This window comes from Microcaecilia unicolor, chromosome 6 (genome assembly GCF_901765095.1).
Source record: "Microcaecilia unicolor chromosome 6, aMicUni1.1, whole genome shotgun sequence".
NCBI classification, from domain to species: Eukaryota; Metazoa; Chordata; class Amphibia; order Gymnophiona; family Siphonopidae; genus Microcaecilia; species Microcaecilia unicolor.
In genome coordinates, this window is record NC_044036.1 from 341,812,978 (window position 1) to 341,840,261 (window position 27,284).

The 27,284-nt window shown below is 46.3% G+C and overlaps 1 protein-coding gene across 2 annotated transcripts in view; it reads right to left on the reverse strand.

Annotated features, from left to right (window-relative positions):
- RPTOR (regulatory associated protein of MTOR complex 1) overlaps positions 1-27,284 on the reverse strand; it is a 466,323-nt gene that overhangs the window by 380,578 nt on the left and 58,461 nt on the right. For both annotated transcript variants that reach the window (XM_030208599.1, XM_030208598.1), the window contains exons 2-3: positions 16,701-16,803; positions 2,759-2,841 (exon numbers count right to left, since the gene is read on the reverse strand). In XM_030208599.1, the coding sequence (XP_030064459.1) occupies positions 2,759-2,841; positions 16,701-16,803 (186 nt within the window). The remainder of the gene's footprint in view (positions 1-2,758; positions 2,842-16,700; positions 16,804-27,284) is intronic.

The following is a 27,284-nucleotide window of genomic DNA, read 5'->3' on the forward strand; positions in this document are numbered from 1 at the left end:
CCAGTATGGCTATTCTTATTTTCTTATCAAGTGTTCAGATATTTCCTCCTGTTCACAAACTGCCCAATCAGCCGCTCTCCAAGTAAGGGGTATGATCATCCAAACCTGCAACAGACTTGTTCCAAAAAAAAAAAAAACAACAGCCCACTGAACCAGCTCTATATGGATCTTTAAACACTTTTTGCAAAATGTTTCTATCCCTCAGCAACTCCCAGTGTCTTCTGCTAACATGCAAGTACTTTAGAGGATGCCAGCAGAACCTTACCATAGGTTTTAAAAATCTCTGGGATGTATTGCCATTGGATAAATAGAATCTGGGCAGAACTGAACAGGGTTGGTTTATATAAAAGGACAGAAAAAGGTTTTCCCCCTCCCTCTCACCATCTTGGAGAGAGCGAAGATAATCCACTTTTCTACGGATAACACTAACCTACGACCATCTAAACTTCAGGAAATCACTAAAAAACCAACCTGTTCAAAAAGGCATACCCTACCGACCCAACATAAATGCCTGAACTCTGCAACACAGCAAAACCAAAGCTCGTAATGGACACTACATAACCTTTCCTCTCTTCGATCCCCATTGTGCCTGAATCACACGAACCTTAGTCGACCACAACATCACCTTGTATTTGTTCCTCTACCGGACTGGGCGAACGCCTTTACGGTACTATGTAAGCCACATTGAGCCTGCAAATAGGTGGGAAAATGTGGGATACAAATGTAACAAATAAATAAGACATAGATTGGGACAGCTCCCATCCTGTCACAAAGGAACATGCTGACCAAGGGCCTTCCCCCTAGAAAGCCCAACTCCCCAGCTGAGCTGCTGCTAGGTCAGATACTCTTTCATGTCTCACCTTACTACTTTGGCAGTTTGTCAGGGGTTTCTTTTTCCACGTGAATACATTTTCAGTGCCAGTGAATGGTACCAAACCGATCTGTCTACAGATCATATACGGCACAAGGAGTAACAATATCAGTTTCTCTCTTATTTGTCAAAAGGGAGCACTACCTATAATTCTGCAGAAGCAGCAGCTAGTGTGGATTGCTGTGTATCTAAGGGGGCAAGAATAAATGTTTCTCTCTAATTCTTGCTGGGGATTAAGGCAACACTACAATTGGAAGGAAAAGGAAGAAACCTACTGACCACACATCACCCAGGAAAAGGTGCCCACCTATATCTGATGGTGGTAACAATGGAACAGCAGATAACATCCCTGCCGTAAATAAAGGCCATGGTGGACTCTTTCATGGACCCAATGCAGTGGGACATAAACAACAGATGTTTATGAAAACATTAAGTGGATTACTAATTACCTGGAAAGGAGATAATGTACTGGTACTGGCTTAGGAGGGAAGTTCATTACGGGCATAATATGTATAAAACTAACCCATTTATAGAGGCATTGCCCCTATTCCAACTTAAGAAGTTGGATGCAAGAAAACCAGACATGGCAGTGAAGGGAAAAAAAAAACCACAAGAACTGCACTGATAATAGATCCATGCCAAAGGATTATTCAGTTCAAGTGAAGAAAAAGAAGATACTCAAGTACCAAGCAATGAAGCCAGAAACCAAGAAAATGGGACAGAAAGATAATTAACTATTTCCCATTATTCTAGACACCACAAACCTGACAAAAAGGAATTTTCAAGCACACCTGGACAGGCTGCCTACACACATGACATCTTATGAACTCTCTGACCTGAAGCTAGTACTACGGCAAGTCTCAGCAATAAATTTGAGATCAATGTACATTACTATCGTTGTATGTACAAAACTGACCCATTTAGAGACTTTTCCTCACCCTCCCCACCCCAACTGCTTCAGTTCTAAGAACAGACCATATGCCATGCTTAAAGGGGAGCTTAGTTTTTCTGGGATCTGACTGAGACTGTCTAGCCTTTGTGTCAATCTACATTTGGTCCTCTGCAAAACAGATAACCCAGAACCACCAGTCACCATCATGGAGGTCAGCAAGACTAGTCATGAGCTATCATGAACCAGTGCAGTCATGCTCCAATCCCTGAGCCATTAATCATACAAACCCCAACCTGCAATGCCATCCAGGCAGGTAGAGCTGCTAAATAGCCAGGCTTTCAATACACTTATGCTGTCTGAAATCGAACTGATGCTATCAAGCTTGAAGCATTAGTCATCTCTTCGTTACAGTTTTATGATGCTCGGTGAGGGCTAGGAGAAATTCTTTTTAATAAACTGAAATTGCAGAAAATATTAAGAGCATTTTTCCAAAACTAAAAAACTGTACAAGAGCAAAGGAAAAAAAGTAAATATTGAACGTGCCCACAGACAGCAAAGAGGAGCTAGGGGACAGGGTGGAAGGAGAAAGGGAAGGAAAACAAAATACCCAGATGAGAGCTGAGCAAGCACAAGGGAGACAGAGGCACAAAAAAAAAAAAACATTCCCCGTCCACTGTCTCTCTCCTCTGTGGTGGCTGCAGCACAGTGGGCGGAAGAACTAGGGGACATGTTCCACAGGGAGCGATTCCAGCTCGGGACACTCCTGCAACCAACTGAACTGACCACATAAGAAGTGGGAGTGAGCCACAAGACATGAGCAGCAGAGAACTCATAGCTTAACAGGCTGTAACAAACTAAGCTAAGACAAGGCCACAATACAGACCCACACGTCAAGGTGTGTTGCTGGTGAATCAATGCTAATCTCTCAAGGGATGATAGGGAAGGACACTGTGGAGGTGAGAAAGACAGAAAAGCAAAGCAAAAACCACACTTACCCTGGGCTGCCAGTTTTCATATTGCTTCTGTAAGTTTGCACCAATTGTTTCAAGGGCTTTCTGAGGACCCATTGAAAGAGGATCTAGGAGGAAAACAATATTGAGAGCCTGATAAAACTGCTTATAATACTGATAGCACAAACCCATTCAAACACCACATCTATGAACGTGCAGGGGACAGAGGCTTAGTGAGCTTTTAGTTCAGTTCATTCTACGATTTGATTATTCGCCTTCCACCTCTGAAGACCTGCAGAAATTTAATGCTATCCTCAATTACAACCGATATAAGTCACACGACCTGGCGTTAAATCAATGAAAATATGTCCACCTCACAACATACAATTAGAAAAAGCTGCTAGTGACTGTTCCAACAACATTCAGAATGAAATAAAGAGGAAAAAGAACAACCTTTTGTCACAGAAATACCCATGAGAGTCCTTAATTTATCTCAAAGAATGTATGCTCACAATCTTGTGGTGACAAACATCAGACAATACTAGAAAAACAAAATTAAGACTAGAAACTAGAGCTGCTGCAGGGCAGGAATGAGGTGCACTGAGGAACCGTATAAGTCTCACTATAGGAAGCAGAGGGTGCTGCAGAACAGGAAAGATTCATTGCCAGAGCAGTGCAAGGATCTCAGTGGCCGAAGCAGGGTGTGCTGCAGGCCAGAAATGAGGTACACTGACCTTCGTACCGTTCTGTCACTGTGGCAGAAAAACTGTCTTCAGCAAATGAGTGGAGTAGCAGCCTAGTGGTTAGTGCAGCGGACTTTGATCCTGGGGAACTGGGTTCAATTCCCACTGCAGCTCCTTGTGACTGTGGGCAAGTCACTTAACCCTCCATTGCCTCAGGTACAAAATAAGTACCTAAGCCGCATTGAGCCTGCCATGAGTGGGAAAGCGCGGGGTACAAAAAAAAATATATAGCTGTGAAAGAGGAAAGTACACTAAGGAGAAATTAGGTTTTGCCTGAATTTTCTCTCCGGTGCTAAGTAATAACTATTTGAGAAAACTCCTAGTGAAAAGTGCTCTGAGGTGTGGAAAAATGTGATATAGAATATACTAAAAGCTGAATATAATAAAATACCTCAAAAATATGTGACCATGGCTACTTAGAGAAAGCACCTTGTCAAAGACAAAATATGACTTCTACGGTCTGTCCGAGAGCCGGTGGTGGGAGGCGGGACTGGTGGTTGGGAGGCGGGGATAGTGCTGGGAAGACTTATATGGTCTGTGCTAGAGCTGGTGGTTGGGAGGCGGGGAGAGTGCTGGGCAGACTTATACAGTCTGTGCCAGATCCGGTGGTGGGAGGCGGGACTGGTGGTTGGGAGGCGGGGATAGTGCTGGGCAGACTTATACGGTCTGTGCTAGAGCTGGTGGTTGGGAGGCGGGAAGACAAGATAGAGAGACCTGCATGCTATCAGAGATTCATCTTTACAAAAAGGATTTCTTAGCCAATGGTGGGAGGCAGGGCGGGTGGTTGGGGGGCAGGGATAGTGCTGGGCAGACTTATACGGTCTGTGCTAGAGCTGGTGGTTGGGAGGCGGGGAGAGTGCTGGGAAGACTTATACAGTCTGTGCCAGATCCGGTGGTGGGAGGCGGGACTGGTGGTTGGGAGGCGGGGATAGTGCTGGGCAGACTTATACGGTCTGTGCTAGAGCTGGTGGTTGGGAGGCGGGAAGACAAGATAGAGAGACCTGCATGCTATCAGAGATTCATCTTTACAAAAAGGATTTCTTAGCCAATGGTGGGAGGCAGGGCGGGTGGTTGGGGGGCAGGGATAGTGCTGGGCAGACTTATACGGTCTGTGCTAGAGCTGGTGGTTGGGAGGCGGGGAGAGTGCTGGGCAGACTTATACAGTCTGTGCCAGATCCGGTGGTGGGAGGCGGGACTGGTGGTTGGGAGGCGGGGATAGTGCTGGGCAGACTTATACGGTCTGTGCTAGAGCTGGTGGTTGGGAGGCGGGGAGAGTGCTGGGCAGACTTATACAGTCTGTGCCAGATCCGGTGGTGGGAGGCGGGACTGATGGTTGGGAGGCGGGGATAGTGCTGGGCAGACTTATACGGTCTGTGCTAGAGCTGGTGGTTGAGAGGCGGGGATAGTGCTGGGCAGACTTATACGGTCTGTGCTAGAGCTGGTGGTTGGGAGGCGGGAAGACAAGATAGAGAGACCTGCATGCTATCAGAGATTCATCTTTACAAAAAGGATTTCTTAGCCAATGGTGGGAGGCAGGGCGGGTGGTTGGGGGGCAGGGATAGTGCTGGGCAGACTTATACGGTCTGTGCTAGAGCTGGTGGTTGGGAGGCGGGGAGAGTGCTGGGCAGACTTATACAGTCTGTGCCAGATCCGGTGGTGGGAGGCGGGACTGGTGGTTGGGAGGCGGGGATAGTGCTGGGAAGACTTATATGGTCTGTGCTAGAGCTGGTGGTTGGGAGGCGGGAAGACAAGATAGAGAGACCTGCATGCTATCAGAGATTCATCTTTACAAAAAGGATTTCTTAGCCAATGGTGGGAGGCAGGGCGGGTGGTTGGGGGGCAGGGATAGTGCTGGGCAGACTTATACGGTCTGTGCTAGAGCTGGTGGTTGGGAGGCGGGGAGAGTGCTGGGCAGACTTATACAGTCTGTGCCAGATCCGGTGGTGGGAGGCGGGACTGATGGTTGGGAGGCGGGGATAGTGCCGGGCAGACTTATACGGTCTGTGCTAGAGCTGGTGGTTGGGAGGCGGGGAGAGTGCTGGGCAGACTTATACAGTCTGTGCCAGATCCGGTGGTGGGAGGCGGGACTGATGGTTGGGAGGCGGGGATAGTGCTGGGCAGACTTACATGGTCTGTGCCCTGAAAATGACAGTTACAAATCAAGGTAAGATATACACAAAAAGTGCCACATATGAGTTTATCTTGTTGGGCAGACTGGATGGACCGTGCAGGTCGTTTTCTGCCGTCATCTACTATGTTGATGTAATTCTGAATAAAAAACATATTAAATGGGCATCATAAATGCAAACAGCTTTGTGTGTGAAAGGTCGTAAAAGAACAAGTCAAATATGCTAAAGAGGATTGAAAATGATAGAAAAGAAATTCTACAAAAAAAAAAAAAAAAAGACAGCTCTATATAATATCTACTGAGCATATTTAAATCAATTTTCTTTGCAGAACACTAAAAAAAATAATAAGATAAATGGTATTTAATAAGATGCGCTAGTCGTCAACTATCTGAAATATCAAAAAAGTGCAGAACGTGTAAAGAGAACAGTGAGAAACAGCACTTTAAAATAATGGCTGCTGGAAAGTTTGCATCTCTAAATATACACAATATTTATTTATTTATTTATTTAGTTGCATTTGTATCCCACATTTTCCCACCTATTTGCGGGCTCAGTGTGGCTTACAATACATTGTAAATGATGGAAATACAGTTTCTTACATTACGATTATGGGTTACATTGTGAACAGATAAAGATCAGTCGCCTTTGGGGCGTGGAAACTAAAGGATATGGTGTAGGGGACTTACTACGCTGATCGAATAATAGCAAGTAAGCGATGGGGTAGACAGTTTTTATCTGTGGGTAGATATTGAATGGGAGAGTACGGGGACGTGGAGTACGTGGGGTAATATCTTGAGGCATTGTTATGATGTATATGGGATTTATATGTTTTGATCCTTGTGGTATGTTTTGTCAAAGAGATAGGTCTCCAATCGTTTGCGGAAGTCTGTCAACTCGTAGACCGCTCTCAGGCCGCGTGGTAGTGCGTTCCAGAGTTGCGTGCTCCTGTAGGAGAAGGTTGAAGCATGTAGTCCTTTATACTTTATGCCTTTGCACTTAGGGAAGTGGAGGTTGAGGAAAGTTCTGGATGATTTTTTGGCGTTTCTGGGTGGCAGGTCAATGTAGACAATGTATCTACATTGCTAATCCAAAAGAGCTGCTTATAAGCCTGAATTGTACCACAGAAAACCAAATCTAGAGTTGGTCCAAAAATAGCATGTAGTAAGTGTAAAAATATCTACTATAATAAAACTCACCCTCAACGTTCTGAGGACACTGACGTCAGTGAAGCCAAGCCACTGACAACAGTTCCTTCAGGTTCGAAGGTTCGTGGTGGTGAAGCCACCAGGCCCCGCCCTCGCGTCAAACGTCATGACAACGAGGGCGGAGCAAACGTTGAGGGTGAGTTTTAGTACTGTACCTGTGCTCCGCCCTCGCGTCAAAACGCGATGACGTTGAGGGCGGCACAGGAAAATCGACACCCACACAGAGCAACGCTAACAACAGCGGCGGCAAACGAACCACCTACAACCGCGACGAGCCATGGGGCGGCCCTGGAAAATCGCCACTGATCTCCGTATGTGAGTCAACCCCCCCCCCCCCCCCCAAAAGCTAGCGCCCGTTTCATTGCTCGGAGAAACGGGCCTTCTTTCCTAGTGTGTAAATAAGACGCGGTCCCAACATACTTAAGTGTTACACAACATATTCAGCAAATATATTAAAAATCATAGTAGCGTGAAACACACACTGGTGGTAGACTACCTAAAATATCAAAAAAAGTGCAGAATGTGTAAAAAGAACAAACAGTGAAAGATAGTACTATAAAATAACGGGAGCTGGAAAGAGTGCATCTCTAAATATGCCTAACAGCTATCTACATAGCTTATCAAAGAGCTACTGGTAAGCCTGAATGATACAATACAAAACCAAATCTAGAGTTGGTCCAAAAATAACATGCAGTAGGTGTAACAGGACAAGCTATGCTGGTAGTGGGTTTTGGCAGGAAGATGAAAAAACCTTATATGGTAATGAAGCCCTGCCCAGTGTATCCCAGTAAGGGCAGGGCACCACCATTTTGAGGTGGCACTCGCAGGAGGGAGTGCTTACTCCCTCCTTCTGCTTCCAGGTACGAGGGGAGGTTGGAGGACGCACTCAACCACCAGGCTAGGGAGGGAGGAGGACTTTACCACCAGGCTAGGGTGGGAGGAGGGAGGAAGGAGGCACTCGACCCCCAGGCTAGGGTGGGAAGAGGCACTCGACCACCAGGCTAGGGTGGGAGGGAGGGAAGGTGCGGCTAGGGGGTGATATGTGGGGGTGGTGTTGATGGACCTCCAGCCCCTTTGTGTTGGGGGGTGGGGGGGGGGAACGAGATTGTAAACATGCAAATGCATGGTGGGCAGGGTCTCCCCATTCCTCCCCAATGCCCTTGCAAAACCTAATATTAGCTCCGAGCTGGCGCAGAGTTTGCTGCGGGAGCATCACCCTTGTTTGGCGCGCTGCCCGCTAAGCATTGGGGAGAAATAGGCAATGGCCTGTTTAGCATACTCATCGCATTCAGAGCCAGCGAGCTTGTTGTTACATGCGCTCACCGGCTCTGATCATTGGGCAGGCTCCAATGGCCTCTAGAGCCCGTATTTGCTTTTGATCATCTGCCTACTTGTGTTCTTCAGAAAAAGGGGATTATAGCAAAAGACCAGGATAGATCCGGCACGCTCCTAGCTGTGTAAGAAGGCCAGACATTGTTCTATTAATATAATCAACGCCATTCCAACACCACAAGCATCCAGCTGGCCAGACAGAAAGAGGTGCTAAGGAATCATGCTTGCTCCGACACATGGCTTCCATCATGGGCTGCATGAACAGGAGACTCTTAAGCCTCTGCTCCATTAGGCCACTGTTAAAATACTGATCTGTCTTTAGCTACCTACAGGACATGCATCTTTTTTTAAATGGGATTTTGTTTTTCATTACTGTTTAATGTGCTTAATATGTTGCCTATAAAACAGAAGGCTAGCTGAAGACGCGTGCCATTTCCCTGAAAAAGGATAGGGAGAAACATTATGGGAATGGCACCTATTACCTGAATTGCAAATCAAGCTCTCAGTGGCCTTGAGTGCCAGGGAAACAAACAAACAGAGGAGCAGGGACCCATCAATCAGCCCAAAGGCAGTGCTGGGGAAAAAAATAAAATAAAAGCACCAAGTGCAGGGTCACCTCATTACCTGCAGGTCCCAAGGGGCTCCCAGAGGTCTTGGAACGCTAACTCTGCCAATTCAGGCTGAATATGCATTGTGAGAAGTTCTCAAAAAATGTGCTTAAAATGTCCAATGGACTTCAACAGCTACTCCATCCTTCTTGAGATATTCCCCCCACCCAGTGCATAAAGCTGCCTTCCAGAGGCCATATTGGTCTGGGAGAACATTACAGCCCTTATAGGCCGTGATTTGTTTTATTCATACAATATAAGAAGCTATAAACACATCAGTTTTAGACTTCACGAGCTTCTGAGACATTATGTGGTCTTGATCATTACTGATGTTCACCTTCACTTTTACAGACCAGTAATCAACATTAATTTGTTGGGGTTGCAAGTCAAAAGTGAGGTGTGCTGTAGTGGTGATGGGGTGAAAAGCCCAGTCAAAACTGGAAAAGCAGGGGGTGCTCAAGAGCTGAACTGGGCTACAGTTGTGGGGGTTTGGATCCGAATTTAAAATTACTCACCTTTCCAAATCCAAGCTCAAAGTGAGTTATCATCAAGTGAATTTAACTCCCTTTCCCAGAGGACTTACATTTTTAGGTATAACTTGTCTGGAATGTTTTTACGTTTGGGGAGCGTGCCAGGTGCCCTTGACCTGGATTGGCCACTGTCGGTGACAGGATGCTGGGCTAGATGGACCTTTGGTCTTTCCCAGTATGGCACTACTTATGTACTTATGTACCCAAGGGAGCAAAGGATGAAGAACTTGCCCAAGGTCACAGGGCGCATCAGAGAGAAATGGAATTGGAACCCTCTGCTCTAACTACTAGGCTCTTTCTCCACAGAAAAAGGTGGAGGGAGGGGGGTCTCAGTACCGGAATAGCAGAGGGTGCTTTAGGGAAGGACTGGGGAGCATTGACAGAGCTGAGCGACTATTTCAAGTTAGAAGCACTAAAATTCACCAACCATACTTAAAATACTGATCATTTATTCAGCTACGATTGAACTTTAATTTTGGGGGACAAAAGGGGATTTCATACCAAATTATATATTCCATAGCAATTTTACAACAGACTGGATGGGAGAGGGAGAAGGAAAGCAAATAGTACGCAACATGCTGCTCCTGTGTGGGTCTCATTTTTAATCTGCACCCGCAACCAGCTCGCTCATACTCAACATCAGCACGCACTCAAACTTCCACTCTTGTTCCACAGCCTTTTCACTTTGCCCTCCTTTGCCTGCTCAACCTTTGGACACTCAACATTTCTGCAGGAGGGCTTTGATTGACGAACTGTAGCCACAAGTTGTTTCATTCACTCTTCTGAATTCTCACCCCCCCCCCCTCTCCCCTTGTTTAAAGAAGGGCCACAAAGCCTTTTCTCAAACACTTGCTACATTTTCTTACTGTGGCCCTTCTTTATGCAACACTAAATCCTGTTTAAATTCTGAAGAGCCCAACAAAACCAGTTCCGATTACAGCTATATCGAAAAATATATTTTTCTATTCGGTCAGATACGAGTAATGAAAATTATTATTCAGCTGAATACAAACACCAAATATGAATAATGGGTAATGGGCATTGAGCTTTAACATAAATAATAAAGAAGCAATGTGAAATTAGTGCTTATTTCAGTAGGAGTTAGCATAGTAGAGCTCCAGATTATATTCAAATTTAAATCACAATTCGGCTGAATATGAAGAATGTATGCGAGGCACTATTCAGGGCCCGAATCAAACACAAACATTCAGTACAACCCTAGTTCTGATAAAAGAACACACCGCTGTATACTGATGAAAACCAGTGAAGGAAAAGAAACCATTTCCTCCCTCACATAACAGTATTGTTAACGTCACAAAGACCAATGGAGGCCCACACTGCCTGCGCATTACAGGACACACTAAGGAGGAGCCTGTGACATTAACTTAACTATTACTCAGTTTTATTATTTAGTGATCAAGCTAGCTACTGTTTAAGATTTTAATTATTTTAATTAGTTGTCTAGGTTATTTTAATGCACAAGTATATCCTGCGTGCCAGATCGAGAAATTGTGTCTTACCTGATCATTTTCTTTCCTTTAGCACAGCAGATGAATCCAGAGACTAGTGAGTTATAACCATCTACCAGCAGGTGGCGATAGAAAACACTGAAGTGCCTCATGTGACAGATAGCTCCTGGTCATTCAGTATTTCTTGTAGCAAAGCAGTAGAACAGAAAGCATACTTTTCTCCTTTCTCACAAGAAGCAAAATTGAACATCCTTATATTAAAACACACTGACGTGAAAACTGCAACAACGACGAAACAGAACAGCAATCCAGGGTGGGCTTCTGAATTCATCTGCTGTGCTAAAGGAAAGAAAGTTATCAAGTTAGCATTAGCAGCAGATGAATCCAGAGGCTAGTGGAATGTAATAAAGCAATCTTATCTAGGGTGGGGAAACTGACACGCCCAATCCCAGGACTGCGGCCCCAAAGACCACAGCAGACTAAGCCAATAATGCTTAGAGAAAGTAGTGGAGGAGTGGCCTAGTGGTTAGGGTGGTGGACTTTGGTCCTGGGGAACTGAGGAACTGAGTTCGATTCCCGGCACAGGCAGCTCCTTGTGACTCTGGGCAAGTCACTTAACCCTCCATTGCCCGCCGCATTGAGCCTGCCATGAGTGGGAAAGCGCAGGGTACAAATGTAACAAAAAAAAAAAAAAAATGCATCGACGATGAAGTCACCGCCCTGCAAATCTCTTCCAATGAGATCAAGCGCATCTCCACCCACAAGGTAACTACCACCTGAGTCGAGTGAACCCGGAGATGCTCTGGAATGTGCTGGTGCACCAGTAAATACACTGAAGCAATTGCCTCTCGTACCCAGCGAGCAATAGTTGCCTTATAGGCCACCTCTCCTTCATGAGAGCTGGCACGCAGCATGAACAAGTGATCAGATCAACGAAACTCATTGGTTACCTTTAGTACCACAAAAGGATACGTGGGACATCAAGAAGGCAGAAGGAATCAAAATCCCGAGGGCATACTTCTGCCCAAAAGGCTGGAAGGAAAAGCTGCTTCAGGTGAAAGGCAGAAACCACCTTAGGAAGATAAGAGGGAACTGTGTGAAGCATGACCCCCCCCCCCCCCCCCACATCAGCAGTGAAACACAGAAACAGCTCCTGACAGGATAAGGCTTGCAGCTGCAAGACATGGCGCATCAAAGAGATCACCAGCAGGAAAACTACTACTACTATAAATCATTTCTATAGCGCTACCACCTTGAGGGTCAGATCTTTCAAAGAAGAGCAACACAACAGATTGAAAGGGGCGTTCTGCAGAGACCAAAGCATCAGAATAAGATTCCACTCCGGACACGGTGGATGCAATGGTGGCTTGAGCCGACACACCCTTTGAGAAAGCGGACAAAATCTGGGTGCATTACCAGAGAAGCCCCAAGCAACTTGCCTCTGTAACAGGCCAGCACTGCCACCTGTACCCTCAAAGAACTGAGCACCAAGGCGGCCAAAATTTGGGGAATGGAAAAAGCCAGTGGGGGAATCACCTGGTCCACACATCAAGCCTCGAAAAGGCACCACACGAGCATAAGATGCTGAAGTAGAGTACTTTTTTGCTTGACAGAGGGTAGTTATCACCTCCAGCGAATAGTCTTCTCTCTCAATCATGCCCACTCAACAGCCAAGCTGAAAGACCATAACTGGAGGGATCCTGCATCAGAACCGGACCCTGGACCAGTAGACCAGGGCCTGCCGGCAGCCTCAGTAGGTCGTCCTACTGCAAACAAATCAGATCTGCATACCACGGACGACGAGGCCAATCCAGGGCCACCAGGATTACACAGCCGGCATGGACCTGAATGCGCTTAACTCTGCCTAACATGGGCCACGAGGGAAACACGTAGAGCAGGACTCCGGACAACCTGGGCTGGAGAAGCGCATCGAACCCCTCATTGTGGTGGGTCGCCATCAGGTCCATGACTGGTGTCCCCCACTGGGCCTCTATCAGCTGAAATGCTGAGGCTGCAAGCTCACATTCACCCAAGCCTAGTACGTCTGCTGAGTTAATCCACGCAAATGTTCTGGGGTCCAGCAATGTGAGTTGTGGACAGCTGCTGCAGATGAGCCTCTGCCCACTCGAACAGGAAGCGCACCTCAAGAGCTGGTGCTGCACTGTGCGTTCCCCCTTGCTGGTTGATGTAGGCCACCGCTGTCACGTTCTCTTAGAGGACCCGAACCAGTTTGCCCTCTACCACAGGAAGAAACTCCAAAGGCACAAGGCACACTGCATGAAGCTCCAACTGATTGATCGGCCACAAAGCTTCCTCTTGGGACCAGAGCCCCTGAGCCACCCGACGAAGGCAATGAGCCCCTCCCCCCCAATCCCGAGAGGCTAGCATCAGTGATTACCACTGTCCACTTCGACGTCGCCAAGGGAAGGCCCCAAGTTAGATTGGTATCTGATAGCTACCAAGCCATGCTGTGACTCGCTAGAGCCACTCAGTAAAGATTCCGCTTGTAATCCTGAGACACTGGGGAACAGAAAGAGTTAGAGCGGACACATGTGAGCCTGAGCCCAGGGCAGCATGTCCAACATTGCTGCCATTGATCAGAGGACTTGAACATAGTCCCAGATCTGGGGAGCTAGAGACTAGAGCAAAAGCCACATCTGCCGTTGCAGCTTGGCTCCTCTGTGCTTGGGCAGAAAGACCCTGCCCTGAGCCATGTCGAGTCCAACCCCCAGATACTGAGGGGGCACCAGATGACTCTTGGGAAAATTGATGACCTATCCCAAGGACTGCAACACCGAAATTACTCGGACCACGGCTTGCTCTCTCTCCTGGACCGAGGAAGTTCAGATCAGCCCATTGTCCAGATAGGGATGAACACATACTCCTTGGCACCGCAGGTAGGCAGCTACCACCATCATAACTTTGGAGAAAGTTTGAGGCACCATGGCTAGGCCGAAGGGATTGGCCTGAAACTGGAAATGCTGACCGAGTACCATGAAACACAGGAACTTTTGTTACATTTTGTACCCCGCGCTTTCCCACTCATGGCAGGCTCAATGCGGCTTACATGGGGCAATGGAGGGTTAAGTGACTTGCTCAGAGTCACAAGGAGCTGCCTGTGCCTGAAGTGGGAATCGAACTCAGTTCCTCAGTTCCCCAGGACCAAAGTCTACCACCCTAACCACTAGGCCACTCCTCCACTCCTCCACTTCTGATGTAGAGGCCAAATGGGAATATGTAGGTAAGCCTCCTTGAGGTCCAGTGCTGTCAAAACCTCGCCCTGTTGCACTGCCTCCAGCACAGAACACAAGGTTTCCATGCGGAAGTGCCAGACCTTGAGGGTACGACTGACCTGTTTGAGGTTGAGAACCGGCCGAAAGGCTTCTCCTTTTTGTTTGGGAACTACAAAGCAAATAGAACAACATCCCAACCGCAACTCGCCGCCAGCACCAGAACGGCTCCCAAATCCAGCAGACCATGAAGTGAATAAATCGCTGCCCACACGGGGAGTCCAAGAAAAAATCTGAGACGGGAGAGGTCAATTCTAATTTGTAACCATCTTGAATGATATCAAGGACCCACTGGTCTGAAGTTATGCGGGCCCACTCCTCAAAAAAACAGTGACAGCCATCTGCCATTCGGGACCGAGGAGAGACCTGGCGCCCTATCATCGTGGGGTACGAGCAGCTGAACAGAGCTGCCAGCCTGAGGAGGGTGCTGGACGTCTGTCCGAGTGAAAGGGCTGATGAGACTGATAGCGCAAACACTGGGAGAACCCCGATCGTTACGATCCCTGAAACGAGGATGGGTCATCCCAGACTTAGAAAGATTAGCCCGATCATCAGGCAGATGCTGAGACTAAAAGTCACCCAGGTCCTTTACCAGCTTCTTCAAGGTCTCACCAAAAAGCAAATGGCCTTTAAATGGCAATTTCACCAAACGCTGTTTAACGTCGCGTCCGCTGCCCAGTGGCACAACCACAAAGAGCAGTGAGCAGTGACTGACAAGAGTCATCTGCTTCACCGACACACAAATGAGATCATACAGGGAACCTGCCAAACAGGCAAGCCCTGATTCCACATCGGGTAGCTCCAAAGGGGCCCGGGCCTCAGAATCTTGGAAAGAATCCGCCAACTGCTGAACCCAACTGAGACAGGACCTGGCGGCGTACGAACTGCAAACAGCCATCTGCAAGGAGAGCACAGACACCTCAAAAGAAAGCTTGAGCGAGGACTCGAGCTTTCTATCCTGAATGTCTTTTAAGGCGATGCCTTCCTCTACAGGCAAAGTGGTCTTCTTGTTGACTGCCACCACCAAGGAGTCCAACCTAGGCGAAAGCAGCTTGTCTAATTCTGCCTGCTATAGCAGATATAGATGGGTCATAGTTTTGGCCACCCGCAGAGGTGCATTGGGGGTGGATCACTGCGCTAAAATTATTTCATTCATAGCCGCATGCACCAGAAATGCCCGAGGTGGCCGCTGAGTGCTGGCCATCTTAGGATTGGCTGCAGCCGGGGTACAGGACTCTGGTTCCGCAATATTTAAAACGTAAAGGGCCTTAATAATAAAAGATGCCAATTCCTCCCAATGACAGATGATCCAGTTTTCCTCCTCAGAGAATTTCCCTCTCTTCCGCGTCTCCCTCCAACTGGGAGGCAACAGAAGGGCCTAAAGGAGCCATTTCAGTATTGAGAGGGGGAAGGGGAACTACTGAACCTGTCTCCAACAGAGTCACAATACCACCTCTTAGGCAGCAGAATGCCGCACGAAGAGGGGGAATTGGTGCGAGTTTCAGGTGCGCAGGAAACCCCAGCGACCTCTAAGGAACCAGCTCCATCCGGCTCTGCAGGAACACTGCAGCACCCGGGCACAAAGACCTGATGCTGCTCGCCACTTCCCACAGCGAAAGCAGCACGTAACAAGCTCTGCATCCATAAGCGGCGCTGCCTCAATCCTAATGGCGCTCCAGGACAATACTACTGCCGCAGTAATATTCACTCACCAAACGGGGGTGCCCCAGAGACTCTGACTGAAGTCATGAAGCTGCTGTATTCAATTCTCTCTCCAGGACAACTGCACACTATCAATGCCTCTACCACCAGTTGGGACCTAGGGAGAACTCAGTCAACCAGCACGGACTGTAGTTTTGTTTTTGTTTTTTGTTTTTTTTTAACAAGTGAGAAAGGAGAAAGAGGCAAGGAAAGGAAGTGGTGTCTAGTGGAGGAGGGACCTGGGGTGACCAGGTGTACCCCTCCAAAGGCGGCGCTGCTCAGCCACACAACCCACAAACTAAACTGAAGCCAAAAAGGCCAGGAGCTAGCAGCAGAAGAATCAGGAGCTGGGAAAGATCCATCTACTCACCTGCTGGAGATAGAGAATACTGAATGACCAGGAGCTATCCATCACATGAGGCACTTCAGTTTTCTCTATCTCCACCTGCTGGTAGATAGTCACAACCTAGTAGACATGTGGATTCATCTGCTGCTAGTGCTAAGGAAATATGGATTGCTGCCTATATTTGGTAAGTTTTGTGAATTGTTAACTTTTCCATTTGTAATCCACTTTGTACAAACTCAAATTCAAGAAACAGAATATACATTTTAAATCAAATTAAACAAAGGACACAACAAAACCAGAGGCCTACAATGTTTTCTGGAATCACCTTGTGATCAGAAGGAACTTTGGGGTTATGAAATGTAAACAGGACGTAGAGCTCTAGACTGTCCCCACTGGAAGTGTTCTCCAGACAAGCAGAGCCTGGGATCCTGCAGAAGTGCTGTTCACACTGGAAAGATTTGGGGTATACATGTCCCAAGCCCCAGAGGGAGGGACAGTCTCTGCCAAGGACCAGCTCATAGTAACTGGATAGATGCAACAGAAGGCTTATGGTGACATAGCCCAAGAGAAGCCCAAAAGGTGCAGGAGGAAAAATGCTGGGCCAGTATGTTGACAAACGCACACACAGGCTTACCTATCCAGCACTCCAGGCGGGCACAGGGACTTGTCTTCACCACATCTGGAGGGTCCACGCCCACATTCAGGCATAAAACTAAGGCAACGCTAACAGTCTTCATCTAAAAAGGAAAAGGAGAGCACAGGTCAAACACCTACTTCAAAATTTCAGTTCACACATTTACCTTTCAGATTTATTTTCATGTCTTGCAACTTACTGGAATATTGGTTTTAGAGGAAAAAATACTTTTATAGTTCAACGTTTTTATTGATGGCATTACAACATTACAAATCACAACTCGAGTGTACATATATTCAAGTATTATATTATCCACAGGCATAGGAGCCAACTTTTCAAAATTATTGGGGGTGCTAAGCCCAGTGGAAATAACCCCTTCCTGGACACATACAAGGAATTTTCTCAATATTGGGGGTGCTCAAGCACCCACAGAGTCAGCTCCTATGTCCACAGGTACTTCATTAAGATCATATCGTCATCAAGTTTTTTGCTCTTATAAGAGTATCCCTTCCCCTAGATAATCGCAACTTGTTTCAGTATATTACAAATCTTCAACATATATTAACCTAACATCTTAGCTTCAGCGAATCCCACCCGAACAAAATTAAACATCCCTTCCCCCTCCCTCCCTCAACCTCCTACTCCCTCAGACCCTTACCTTCCATTCCCCCCCCCCCCCCCCCATTACCCCACCATAAGGATCCAACTCTGTTAACATGAGACTTTACCATCACCTCGAGACTGTCGTGTACCTCCCATTCTTAAGTAAGGGAGTCCTCCATCTGATTGACAATGAAACTACGAGCTCAAGGCGCTAGCACCTGTATGTAGCTTTTCCAGGTTAAATCAAACTCCTTTTGTCTTTTAAATTGCAGATGAACCTCTCGCAGTTCCATTAATACAAAAACATGCAGCCGGTTACGCCACTGCCAGTATGTGGGAGCTTCTTGACCCACCCAGTTGACTAATATGCATTTTTCCCAATTAGAAATGCTTTATAGAATAGCAAGTTTTGATAGACAGCACTAGCCCCCACCAAAGCATCCACCCCCAGCAGAACATTCTCTGACTGTAGCAAGATATTGGTGTTCAAAATTTGTCTCAAAAAGTTGATTATTTTCGCCCAGAACTGCTGTATCTTGGGGCACTCCCACATAGCGTGATAGTAGGTACTCTGAGGCCCCCCACATTTAACACACTGAGGTGAGTCCACTCCTCCCATTAAGTGCACTCTCAGCTTAGACGTATACGCTCGCAGGATCACCCTTCCCTGACATTCCCTTAGCTCTGCACTACTCGTTCTTTTTGGGATTTGCCTCATACTTCTCAACAGCATTTGCGTTGCGACTTCTTTTTGTATGTCCGCCAACCATTTCGCCCTCAGGCGACTCAATACTCTAGGTGGTTGACACTGCTGAAGCCTTTTATGGAGTAGTGAAACAGAAGCGGCTTCTTCATTAGGCATTTCATAAAGCTGGTCTATCTTATTGGGCACATCAACAACCAAAGATTGTCTAGGAATCGCTGCGATATAGTGAGAAACCTGCTGATATGCAAATTTGTTCATCCATGCTAGCCCATCCAGCCCCAGAGATTCCAAGCTCCTTACCTTACCATCAGAGTCTACTATATCATGTAAGGTGTCAATCCCCTTCTGCCGCCAGACTCTAAATCTGCAATTTTCTAACCCGGGGAGAAAGTCTCCATTCCCAACTATAGGCAACAACCTACTATGCTGTGCGTCAAACCTCCATTCCCGTACTAATTCTCTCCGAAGCAGTCGAAGAGGTCTGACCAATATACTCTTCCCCAAATGTGCTGGCAAGACCGACGCCTGTAGCACATATTGTAACCTCAATGGACCGACCCACTCTTCCTCCACCTCTCGTGCAGTAAAGTGTGATGTTCCTTGCAGCCAATCCCCTAGGTGTCTCAACAAACAAGCTCTATTGTATCGTTGCAAGTTTAACATCCCCAAACCACCTCTATCCCATGAAAAAATACTTTTAAATGCATTACATCTACACATACAAATACCCAGCTTAATTTAACCATGACCTAATCTTAGCAATGGCGGTATATTAAGTACATAATAAACGCGTCATATTGTGCCAGAATCAGAATGGTGTACAATGGTACAAAAAAACAAACAAGTTACCATGAAGAAAATATACACTTCAACTCCTGGCAATCACAAACACCACCAGATTACAGCTAGGAACACACCCAAACAAGGTGAAAAGGCAAGAAAGGCTTAAACATTTTACCAGATACTTTAGACCGATATCCAAGAATCTTAGAGACAATCCTCAAAATCTACTGGTAGGCAGTGGCTCTATCACATCCTTTCCCTACCTCAGCTGCAGTATTTTGCAACAGCTGTAATATGCATTTCTCCACAGCTCCTGCAATGCAAGAATGCCAGGTCAGGGTATCAGAGTGGTGGACTGGCCTAGTGATTACAGCAGCAGGCCTGTATCCTTGGGCAAGTCATTTCACCCTGCACTGCCTTGTGTACATAACAGATCGTAAGCCCTCTAAGGCAGGTAAAAAGCTACCATACCTGATTGCAACACCACTTGAGTTCATGTTTAGAAATGTATAAAGTAAATAAAATAAAAAAAATAAACTTTTTAAAAGTAGTCCACAGGTGTGACAAAACCCCTAGCACCTGCCTGTGTCTATCCCCATGACAGATCACGTCTGCCTGCACCTGCTGCTTGTGTTCTACACTAGCACCCTTCTCCCACCGACTGTGTCCCAACTGCTTCTGGGCGAGTCTCCCGCTCTCAAATTATTCCCCAGTGATTTCTAGGATACTCCCAGTGGTCCCACAGTTCCCAGAAAGCACTCACAGACCTAACACACAAACCAACAAGATTCTTAGTCAGTCCAGGACATCAGAGCCAATAAACAATTATGTTTAATTTCATAAAAATATTGAACAGTGAATTATAAAAACAGATGGAAAATAATTGGCAAATAGATAACTGAATAAGGATCAATTATAAAGCTAAATATTTTGTCACTACCTGAATAGTGCCTGGGGAGTACAGGAAATATAGCTGCTCACAGGTTACAGAATATAACTGCGCACAGGGCCTCAGTGAAGAAATCTCTCTCTCTCCTCTCCCTATCTGAGACTGGGGAAAAAGCGAGTTGAACTTGAGCTCTTGGGCCAATCAGAGCACTTAACATTTTTTTAAAAGTAGCTGTCCACATCACTGAAGGTTACTTCCTCTCTGTGTTAAACTAAACAAAAACAGTTGAAAAAGTCATTTCTGTAACAGAATTAAACATAAACATGCACCACCTGCTGGCCAAACTAGAGAAATACACTTCACAAAATCTATATATCTAAAAGGCACCTCCAACGTTCCAATGAAGCCTCAAGCCGGAAACTTGAGGCGCCAGAGATATCCGGTTTATCTGAAGGGGGACGTGTGCTGCAGCCCCTCCCCTTCATTAATGCTGGCTGTTGTTAAAAACAGTGATGGGAACATGCAGGGACGCAGCTTCAGGCTGCCTTGCAAACAGGAAATGAGGGCGGGAACTGAAACAAAAGCAAAAACAAAGCTTAAAAAACCCTGAAACTGCGTCTGTCCCTACTCCTCTTCACTGTTTTTTTACAACAGCCAGCAATAATGAAGGGGAGAGCCTGAAGCACACATCCCCCTTCACATAGGAGCACAAAAGACAAACTTTTCTTTCTCCCAGTCTTTGCAATCGGCAGCAGCTCACAGGTTCTAAATCTACCCACTTACGAGTCAACTGGGAAATATTACAGCTCAGCCTCTGCACGTACACAGCAGCAGCTTCAGTGCAACACTGAACCGGAGCATGGGCTGCAGCACACGTCCTGCTTGCACTGCGGGGCCACAGACACCGACAGTGAGTGCATGGCACCAGAGAGAGAGGGGGGAAGGGGCTCCAGGGATGACAGATGGGGGGAGGGGGTCCTGAGAACTGAGAGGGGGGTCCTCACACCAGTGAGGTGGGGATGGAAGGGGGGTCCTGAGACCATAAAGGGGGGAAAGGGCATACAGGACGAGGGGGTATGGAGGGGGGAGCACTGCCTACGACGACCTCGGGGGGGGGTTGAGGGAAGGAGCGCTGGCACCCTGGGGGGGGGGGTGGAGGGGTCACCAGCGCCGCTTTGACGAAAACCTTGCTAGCGCCCGTTTCATTTGTGCCAGAAACGGGCCTTTTTTACTAGTATTTTTATAATTCATATGCTAGAAAAATCACTATTTCGCCACACCAGGCTAAGAGGATAACATGTTTCTTCTGGAGCAATGTCTCCAATGAGTTAATTTTGCCCATAAGGAACTCAGTCCTATACCTGGATATGATAGAAATTATCTCCATCTCTCAAACATTCTGCTAGTGCTCATTTCACATGTATTGTTCCGAGAGTCATTGCCCAAGCCACCCAAGACTCAGAGGTGAAAGCTCTGCATCCCTCTGCCCATCTTGTCCTTCAGTTGTCCTGCATACAGGAGAAATTAATGGCCCTCTGCAATGTATTTCAATCTTTTCAAAACCTGACGGTCTTGTAGCACAATACTACAGTTGTTTTGTGCTAGATAAACACAGCTATAAAGACACACACTAAAGTTCGGCCAGACTGAGCTGAGCAACAGTCCTCCCAAGCGCCTCGTTACGAAGGCGATAATGTTTGAACCCCACTTATTCATATGCAACTGCTCTTCCTAAGGCTTTGGTCCTGTTCTTTGGTGTATCTCAAGGGAACTTATGGCTCTGATCCCAAATTGGAAAGCCCAACACAAACCATTAAGCAGTAGATCCCAAGACACCTATTAAACAGGCAACATTCCAGGCAGAGCTTTCCAGAATAATTTTGCTCACCTCTACAAGATCTTTATGCATTTAAAAGTGTAAATAATTGTTTCTCCATGGCAGCTGGTCCTGGGCCACATTATTTCTAGCAATCCCCAGAGCCAGACATGCCTTATCTAAGGACAGGCAGCTTTGTGTGTATACTAGAAGGCATTTGCTGCTTCTAGCAGTTGAGTTTTAATAAAAGGCATTACTATAAAAATCATTTAAGTTCTAGAACAAACCCATACTATGGTGCTAACCCCTTATCATCTAACCAGGGAAAACATTTGCACTCTGAAATCAGTCTTCCACACTGACATCTACCAGGGTGTCTCCGATAATGAATAGTTCAAAGTCCTTTTTCTAAGGATCACAGGTTTCAGGGGTTGGGGGGGGCAGGGGAAGACGTTTGACAGCACCTCCAGGGAGCAGTAGCTCACTTTACAGAGCAGATACTCCCAGGGGACATTAACTTTCAATGAACTAAACACCTAGAGGTAGTGTTAAGTCAATCTGTGTTAATTCAATTTGCATACTAATGAGCTGCTTAGAACGCATTAGCGTGCTTCACAGCTCATTATTATTTAAAGTGTGTTGCAATTTTTAAAATCCTGGATTAAGTTGCATTACTGGAAGAGAGACTAAGCTGCTTTACAGCACAGTCTGGAATGGAAGGAGGAGTGGCTTACTCAGGGTCACAGATGTGTCAGCGAAGTAAGCAGATGTAAATTCCGCTGCTCCAATCACCAGGCAACTGGGACATTAATCATCATGGTAGAGTGAAATAATTTGCTGAGAAAGACAAATATAAAGTTATCCCAGGTGAACGCTGCTATTTTCTTACAAACAGGGAGGAACAGGGGAGACACACTTGCTCCCCTTTAACCTCTGGGTCTGTCCTTACCATATACTTTAATATTCAGACGTATGCAATTACTACCCATAACCTCCCCAATTAAGATCAAAGAATGTGAAATGTGTATACCTGCAAAAGACCTGCATTTTCTTAAAAAACAGACTACATGAAGTAATGGAGACAGAAAGATGACTGGAACAGCTCATCCTTGAGGATGGCTAAAAAAGCACAGCAGTCAAGTTATCTAAACTTGCTCAAATCAACAAAAGCATTACTCATCCCATAGCAGAGTTAATTACAAACGCTTTCACAGGTCAGAGTGCTTGCAAGAGAGTCAGTAGCTTTTCATCCCCCATTTAGAATTTCTGCACATTAATCTCTAATTCTAGGTTTCCTAACAGACACCAGGGCTCCACTGCACAACTGAAACAAACGCCAATCCCCCCTCGCCCATCCTCTGGGTGCTCATTAGGAGTCACACCAGAAAGAGAAAACCTTGGAGCTAAGCTAAGACCTGTAAAATGTATAATTTATAAAGAAAACTAGAGCGTGCAAGGAGGGGAGGAGGTGACCAGCAGCTTTGCAGGAGCCACAGAGAGCATCAGCCTGCAGCATCTGAAAGTGCGGAACAGCAGCTCAGGGGTGATCAAGGACAGAGAATCCCATTTAGGAAAGGTGATTAACAGTATAAGTACACTTCAGCCCCATTTCCCACTGTGAAGAAGTGTAGAGACCTTCCTGGAAGCCTGCCATTTCCATCTCAGCAGGCAGCGTACTGCTGCTTCCCATTCCAAGGCATAATTACTGTGCCCCAGCAGAGTCTCTGCCCCTAAAATCAATATCACTATAAATCGGCTTGCGAGCACGAAATTCTAGGTTGCGTTTGGATCTGAAGCAGTGCTGCATTAAGTACTTAATGTACTTTAGACCCACGGAGCCCCTATGTTGGCTGCCTGTGCTGGGCATTGGGGGGGGGGAATGGGGGCAGGTTAGAGACTGCTCAAGCCAGTCACCAACACCCAGGTGTAAGAGCTGTTGCTATCCTCCTATCAAGCACTTCCAGTGAGTGAATTCTCATCCAGCAAAAAAGGAAACTGACTCAGGCTGACTGTAAATTTTTATTTTTATTTATTTAGATTTTTGCTCACACCTTTTTCAGTAGGGTTACCATATTTTGTCCTCTGAAAAAGACGACATGTCACGCCCCCCTGCCCCGCCCACACCACACCCTTCATATCCTCACCCAGCCCTTTCTCACTCTCACCCCGCCCCCTGTCACATATTCCCCTCACCCCCTTACTTACTATCTACTGCCCTGGTGGTCTAGTGACCTCTTAATCGGGACAGGAAAGAGCCCCCTCTTTGCTGCCCTTGCCCTGCATCCTGTTGCTGTGTGACGGTCTCAGGATTCAAAATGGCCGCCGAGAGTTGAAGTCTCGCAAGGCCACTTCAACTCTCGGTGGCCATTTTTAATCCCGAGATCGTCACACAGCAACAGGATGCAGGCAAGGGCAGCGCTCTGGCCAGGAAAGAGGGGGCTCTTTCCTGTCCCGATTAAGAGGTCACTAGACCACCAGGGCAGTAGGATAGTAGGCAAGGGAAGGGGAGGGGAGGCTAGGATAGGTCCACCGCCCGCCTACCCGTTTGTCCAGAAATCCGGACAAACGGGCGGACTGGCAAAACCCGCCCAGACATGTCCTCAAAAAGAGGACATGTCCGGGTAAATCTGGACGTATGGTAACCCTAGTAGTAGCTCAAGGTGAGTTACATTCAGGCACACTGGATATTTCTCTGTCCCAGGAGAGCTCACAATCTAAGTTTGTACCTGGGGCAATGGAGGGTTAAGTGACTTGCCCAAGATCACAAGGAGCAGCAGTGGGATCTGGATTTCAAGATCGATGCTCTAACCACTAGGCCACTCCTCCACTCCCTAATGTAAAATTTCAAGAATGTTTGAAGTTCTGGGAAACTTTCTAGAGTCCTCTTAAATGAAAGAATCTGCAATACATATATTTATTAGACGTACAAGTTCCTTTCACTATTTTCTCTCCTCTATTTTGGGCTTCCAGCTGTTTTGAACTAGCCTCTCACGAGTCTTCATTTGTGTTTACTCCCTTGTTAACACCATTCTCCTAAATCCAGCCCAGCTACTGAACCACCAGTGTTCGGCCAACGCCCACAGCTTCCACCACAGCCCAGAATGTCTGCAACCTAATACTATCCACAAGAGGTCACTGTTGAGTAGCAGCTGAGCTCCTCTAACTGTAAAGCCCCAGCCAAGCCGAGCACAAAGGAAGGGGAGTCAGATGGGCTTCGAGTGCTACAGATCTCCCGCTTACAACGAAAGACATTTTGGTTTCTGCAATTCTAGAATGCACTTTTCCAACATGAAACCCTTGTTTAGTAATCCAGCCAAATCCATCAGCAGTGCCATCACCCTAGGATTACTGCCTCAGAAAGGCTTTGCATCTAGGAATAAAGTCTTTCACTTTTCTTTTTTCCTGTTTTTAAGAGTATAGATGCATTTACATCCTTCAGACTAGTGAACTTTATTCCCCATAAGTCAAGAGATGTCTAAAAATGCTGTGGCCAATTCAGACATATCCCAGAAAATACCTATGTCATGTACACATTACCAACACACTACGTTCCTCAGCAGCATCTTTGATATATTTTCAAGTGAGATCACCAAATAAAGTGGTATGAAAAAGTCTTCGCCGCCCCCACCCCACATTTCCCCAATTATTACATATACGTCACGCTGAATGGTTTCAGATCTTTATACAAAATGTAATATTAGACAAAGGAAACCTAAGTAAACAAATATCACAATTTTAAAATTATGACTTCATTTAAGAAACAAAAAGGTATCCAAGAGCCATATCATCCATGTGAAAAAGTAACTGACCCTCCCCCTTTTTCATTTGCCATTTAAAATTTGCTAACCCACCTTATCTGTAGTACTGGTCAAGGTGGCATGAGCTTCACTAAGATGGGGTCCCTCTGTGTAAAGCCTTACGTCAAAACTGCCATTTTAAATTGGGTACAACAGGTATAGCCAATGAAGAAGAAACAGTAGAAGAGTCTCTTCTTTTAGCACAGCACAGAAGGCTAACTTTGTTAATCAACCAACTGACCAACTTTGATAATTAGATTAAAGCTGACTGAACGCAGCCAGCCATGTTTAATCTAGACTTCACTGAACCATCCCACCAGAGTGAGGTAGTCACCACAAAGGTTCTACAAGAATGCTATGGACATGATCAAAGGAAATTCCAGAAGAGTATATCGTATATCGTAGTCCGGAAAGGGTTACAAAGCCATTTCTAAAGCTCTGGGATTCCACCAAACCATAGTTATGGCCATTAACTGCAAATAAAGACAACTTTGAACAGTGGTGGATCTTCCCAGGAGTGTCTGACCTGCCAAAATTACTCAAAAGGTGCAGTGACTACTCAACTGCAAAGTCTCAAAACATCCCAGAAGATCCAAAGAACTGCAGCCCTCTGTAGCCTCAGTCAAGGTCAGTATTCATGACTCTACAACAACAGAGATCCAAGAGAAACCACAAAATCGTATCTGATCAGTTTTCAGTCCATAGATGCCATCTAAACAGCATGTTTTACCAGGCTTTCCACCTCTCTGGGGAACACTATAACAAGCTTATTCCTAGTCATTTACATCCAGAAGCACATGACATTTAAAATTCAAAACAAAGTCACCGATTTCTAAAAGTCTGATTAGCCGCCATTTCACAAATAGACCACAGCTGTATACAATAAAAGAGCACACAAATTATACAGCCTAACAAAACAAATACCAGATGACATTACAACAAATAAGACATAAGATTAACAAACAGAAAACAATCACCGAGTGTGCTTTCCTTCTAGCCAAGAGAGAAAACAGTCTGTCATCCCTGTACAGAAGGGGGAGGCCTGCAAGAGTTTCCAGCTTCCCCAATTCTTAGCCAAGTTTTACAAGTGTCACATTTCTTCACAAGCTAGTTGCATATTTAGGAGATAATTTCAGAAGGATCTGACACCATTTGAGGAAAGTCACCAGTAACAGGAAAAGATCTGAAGGGGGGCATGGCTCAGACAGCCTAAGTACGTAAGAATTCTGTATTTTAGAACAGCAATACACTTGTAACTTGGAAAATTTCATCGTGGGCACTGACACTTGCTTCGAGTCGCACGTAACTGTGGGCTGACTTCTCATTTGAACCAGGGCTTGGAAGGAGAATGCGAGAGATGCTTACCTGACGGCCAATGAAAACCACTCTGAAATGGCAAATATTAGAACTGTGGAAGGCAGATTCCAAATTAGTTGCAGACAGATGTGCAGGTTTCTGATACAGAGATATAGATTGTGCCACTTCAATGCACAATCTATACTGCAATCTGCTTCTTGCTGGCCTCCCACTTAGTCACCTCTCCCCTCTCCAGTCGGTACAAAACTCTGCTGCCCGTCTCATCTTCCGCCAGGGTCGCTTTACTCATAACTACCCCTCTCCTCAAGACCCTTCACCGGCTCCCTATCCGTTTTCGCATCCTGTTCAAACTTCTTCTACTAACCTATAAATGTACTCACTCTGCTGCTCCCCAGTATCTCTCCACACTCGTCCTTCCCTACACCCCTTCCCGTGCACTCCGCTCCATGGATAAATCCTTCTTATCTGTTCCCTTCTCCACTACTGCCAACTCCAGACTTCGCGCCTTCTGTCTCGCTGCACCCTATGCCTGGAATAAACTTCCTGAGCCCCTACGTCTTGCCCCATCCTTGGCCACCTTTAAATCTAGACTGAAAGCCCACCTCTTTAACATTGCTTTTGACTAGTAACCACTCGCCTCCACCTACCCTCCTCTCCTCCTTCCTTACACATT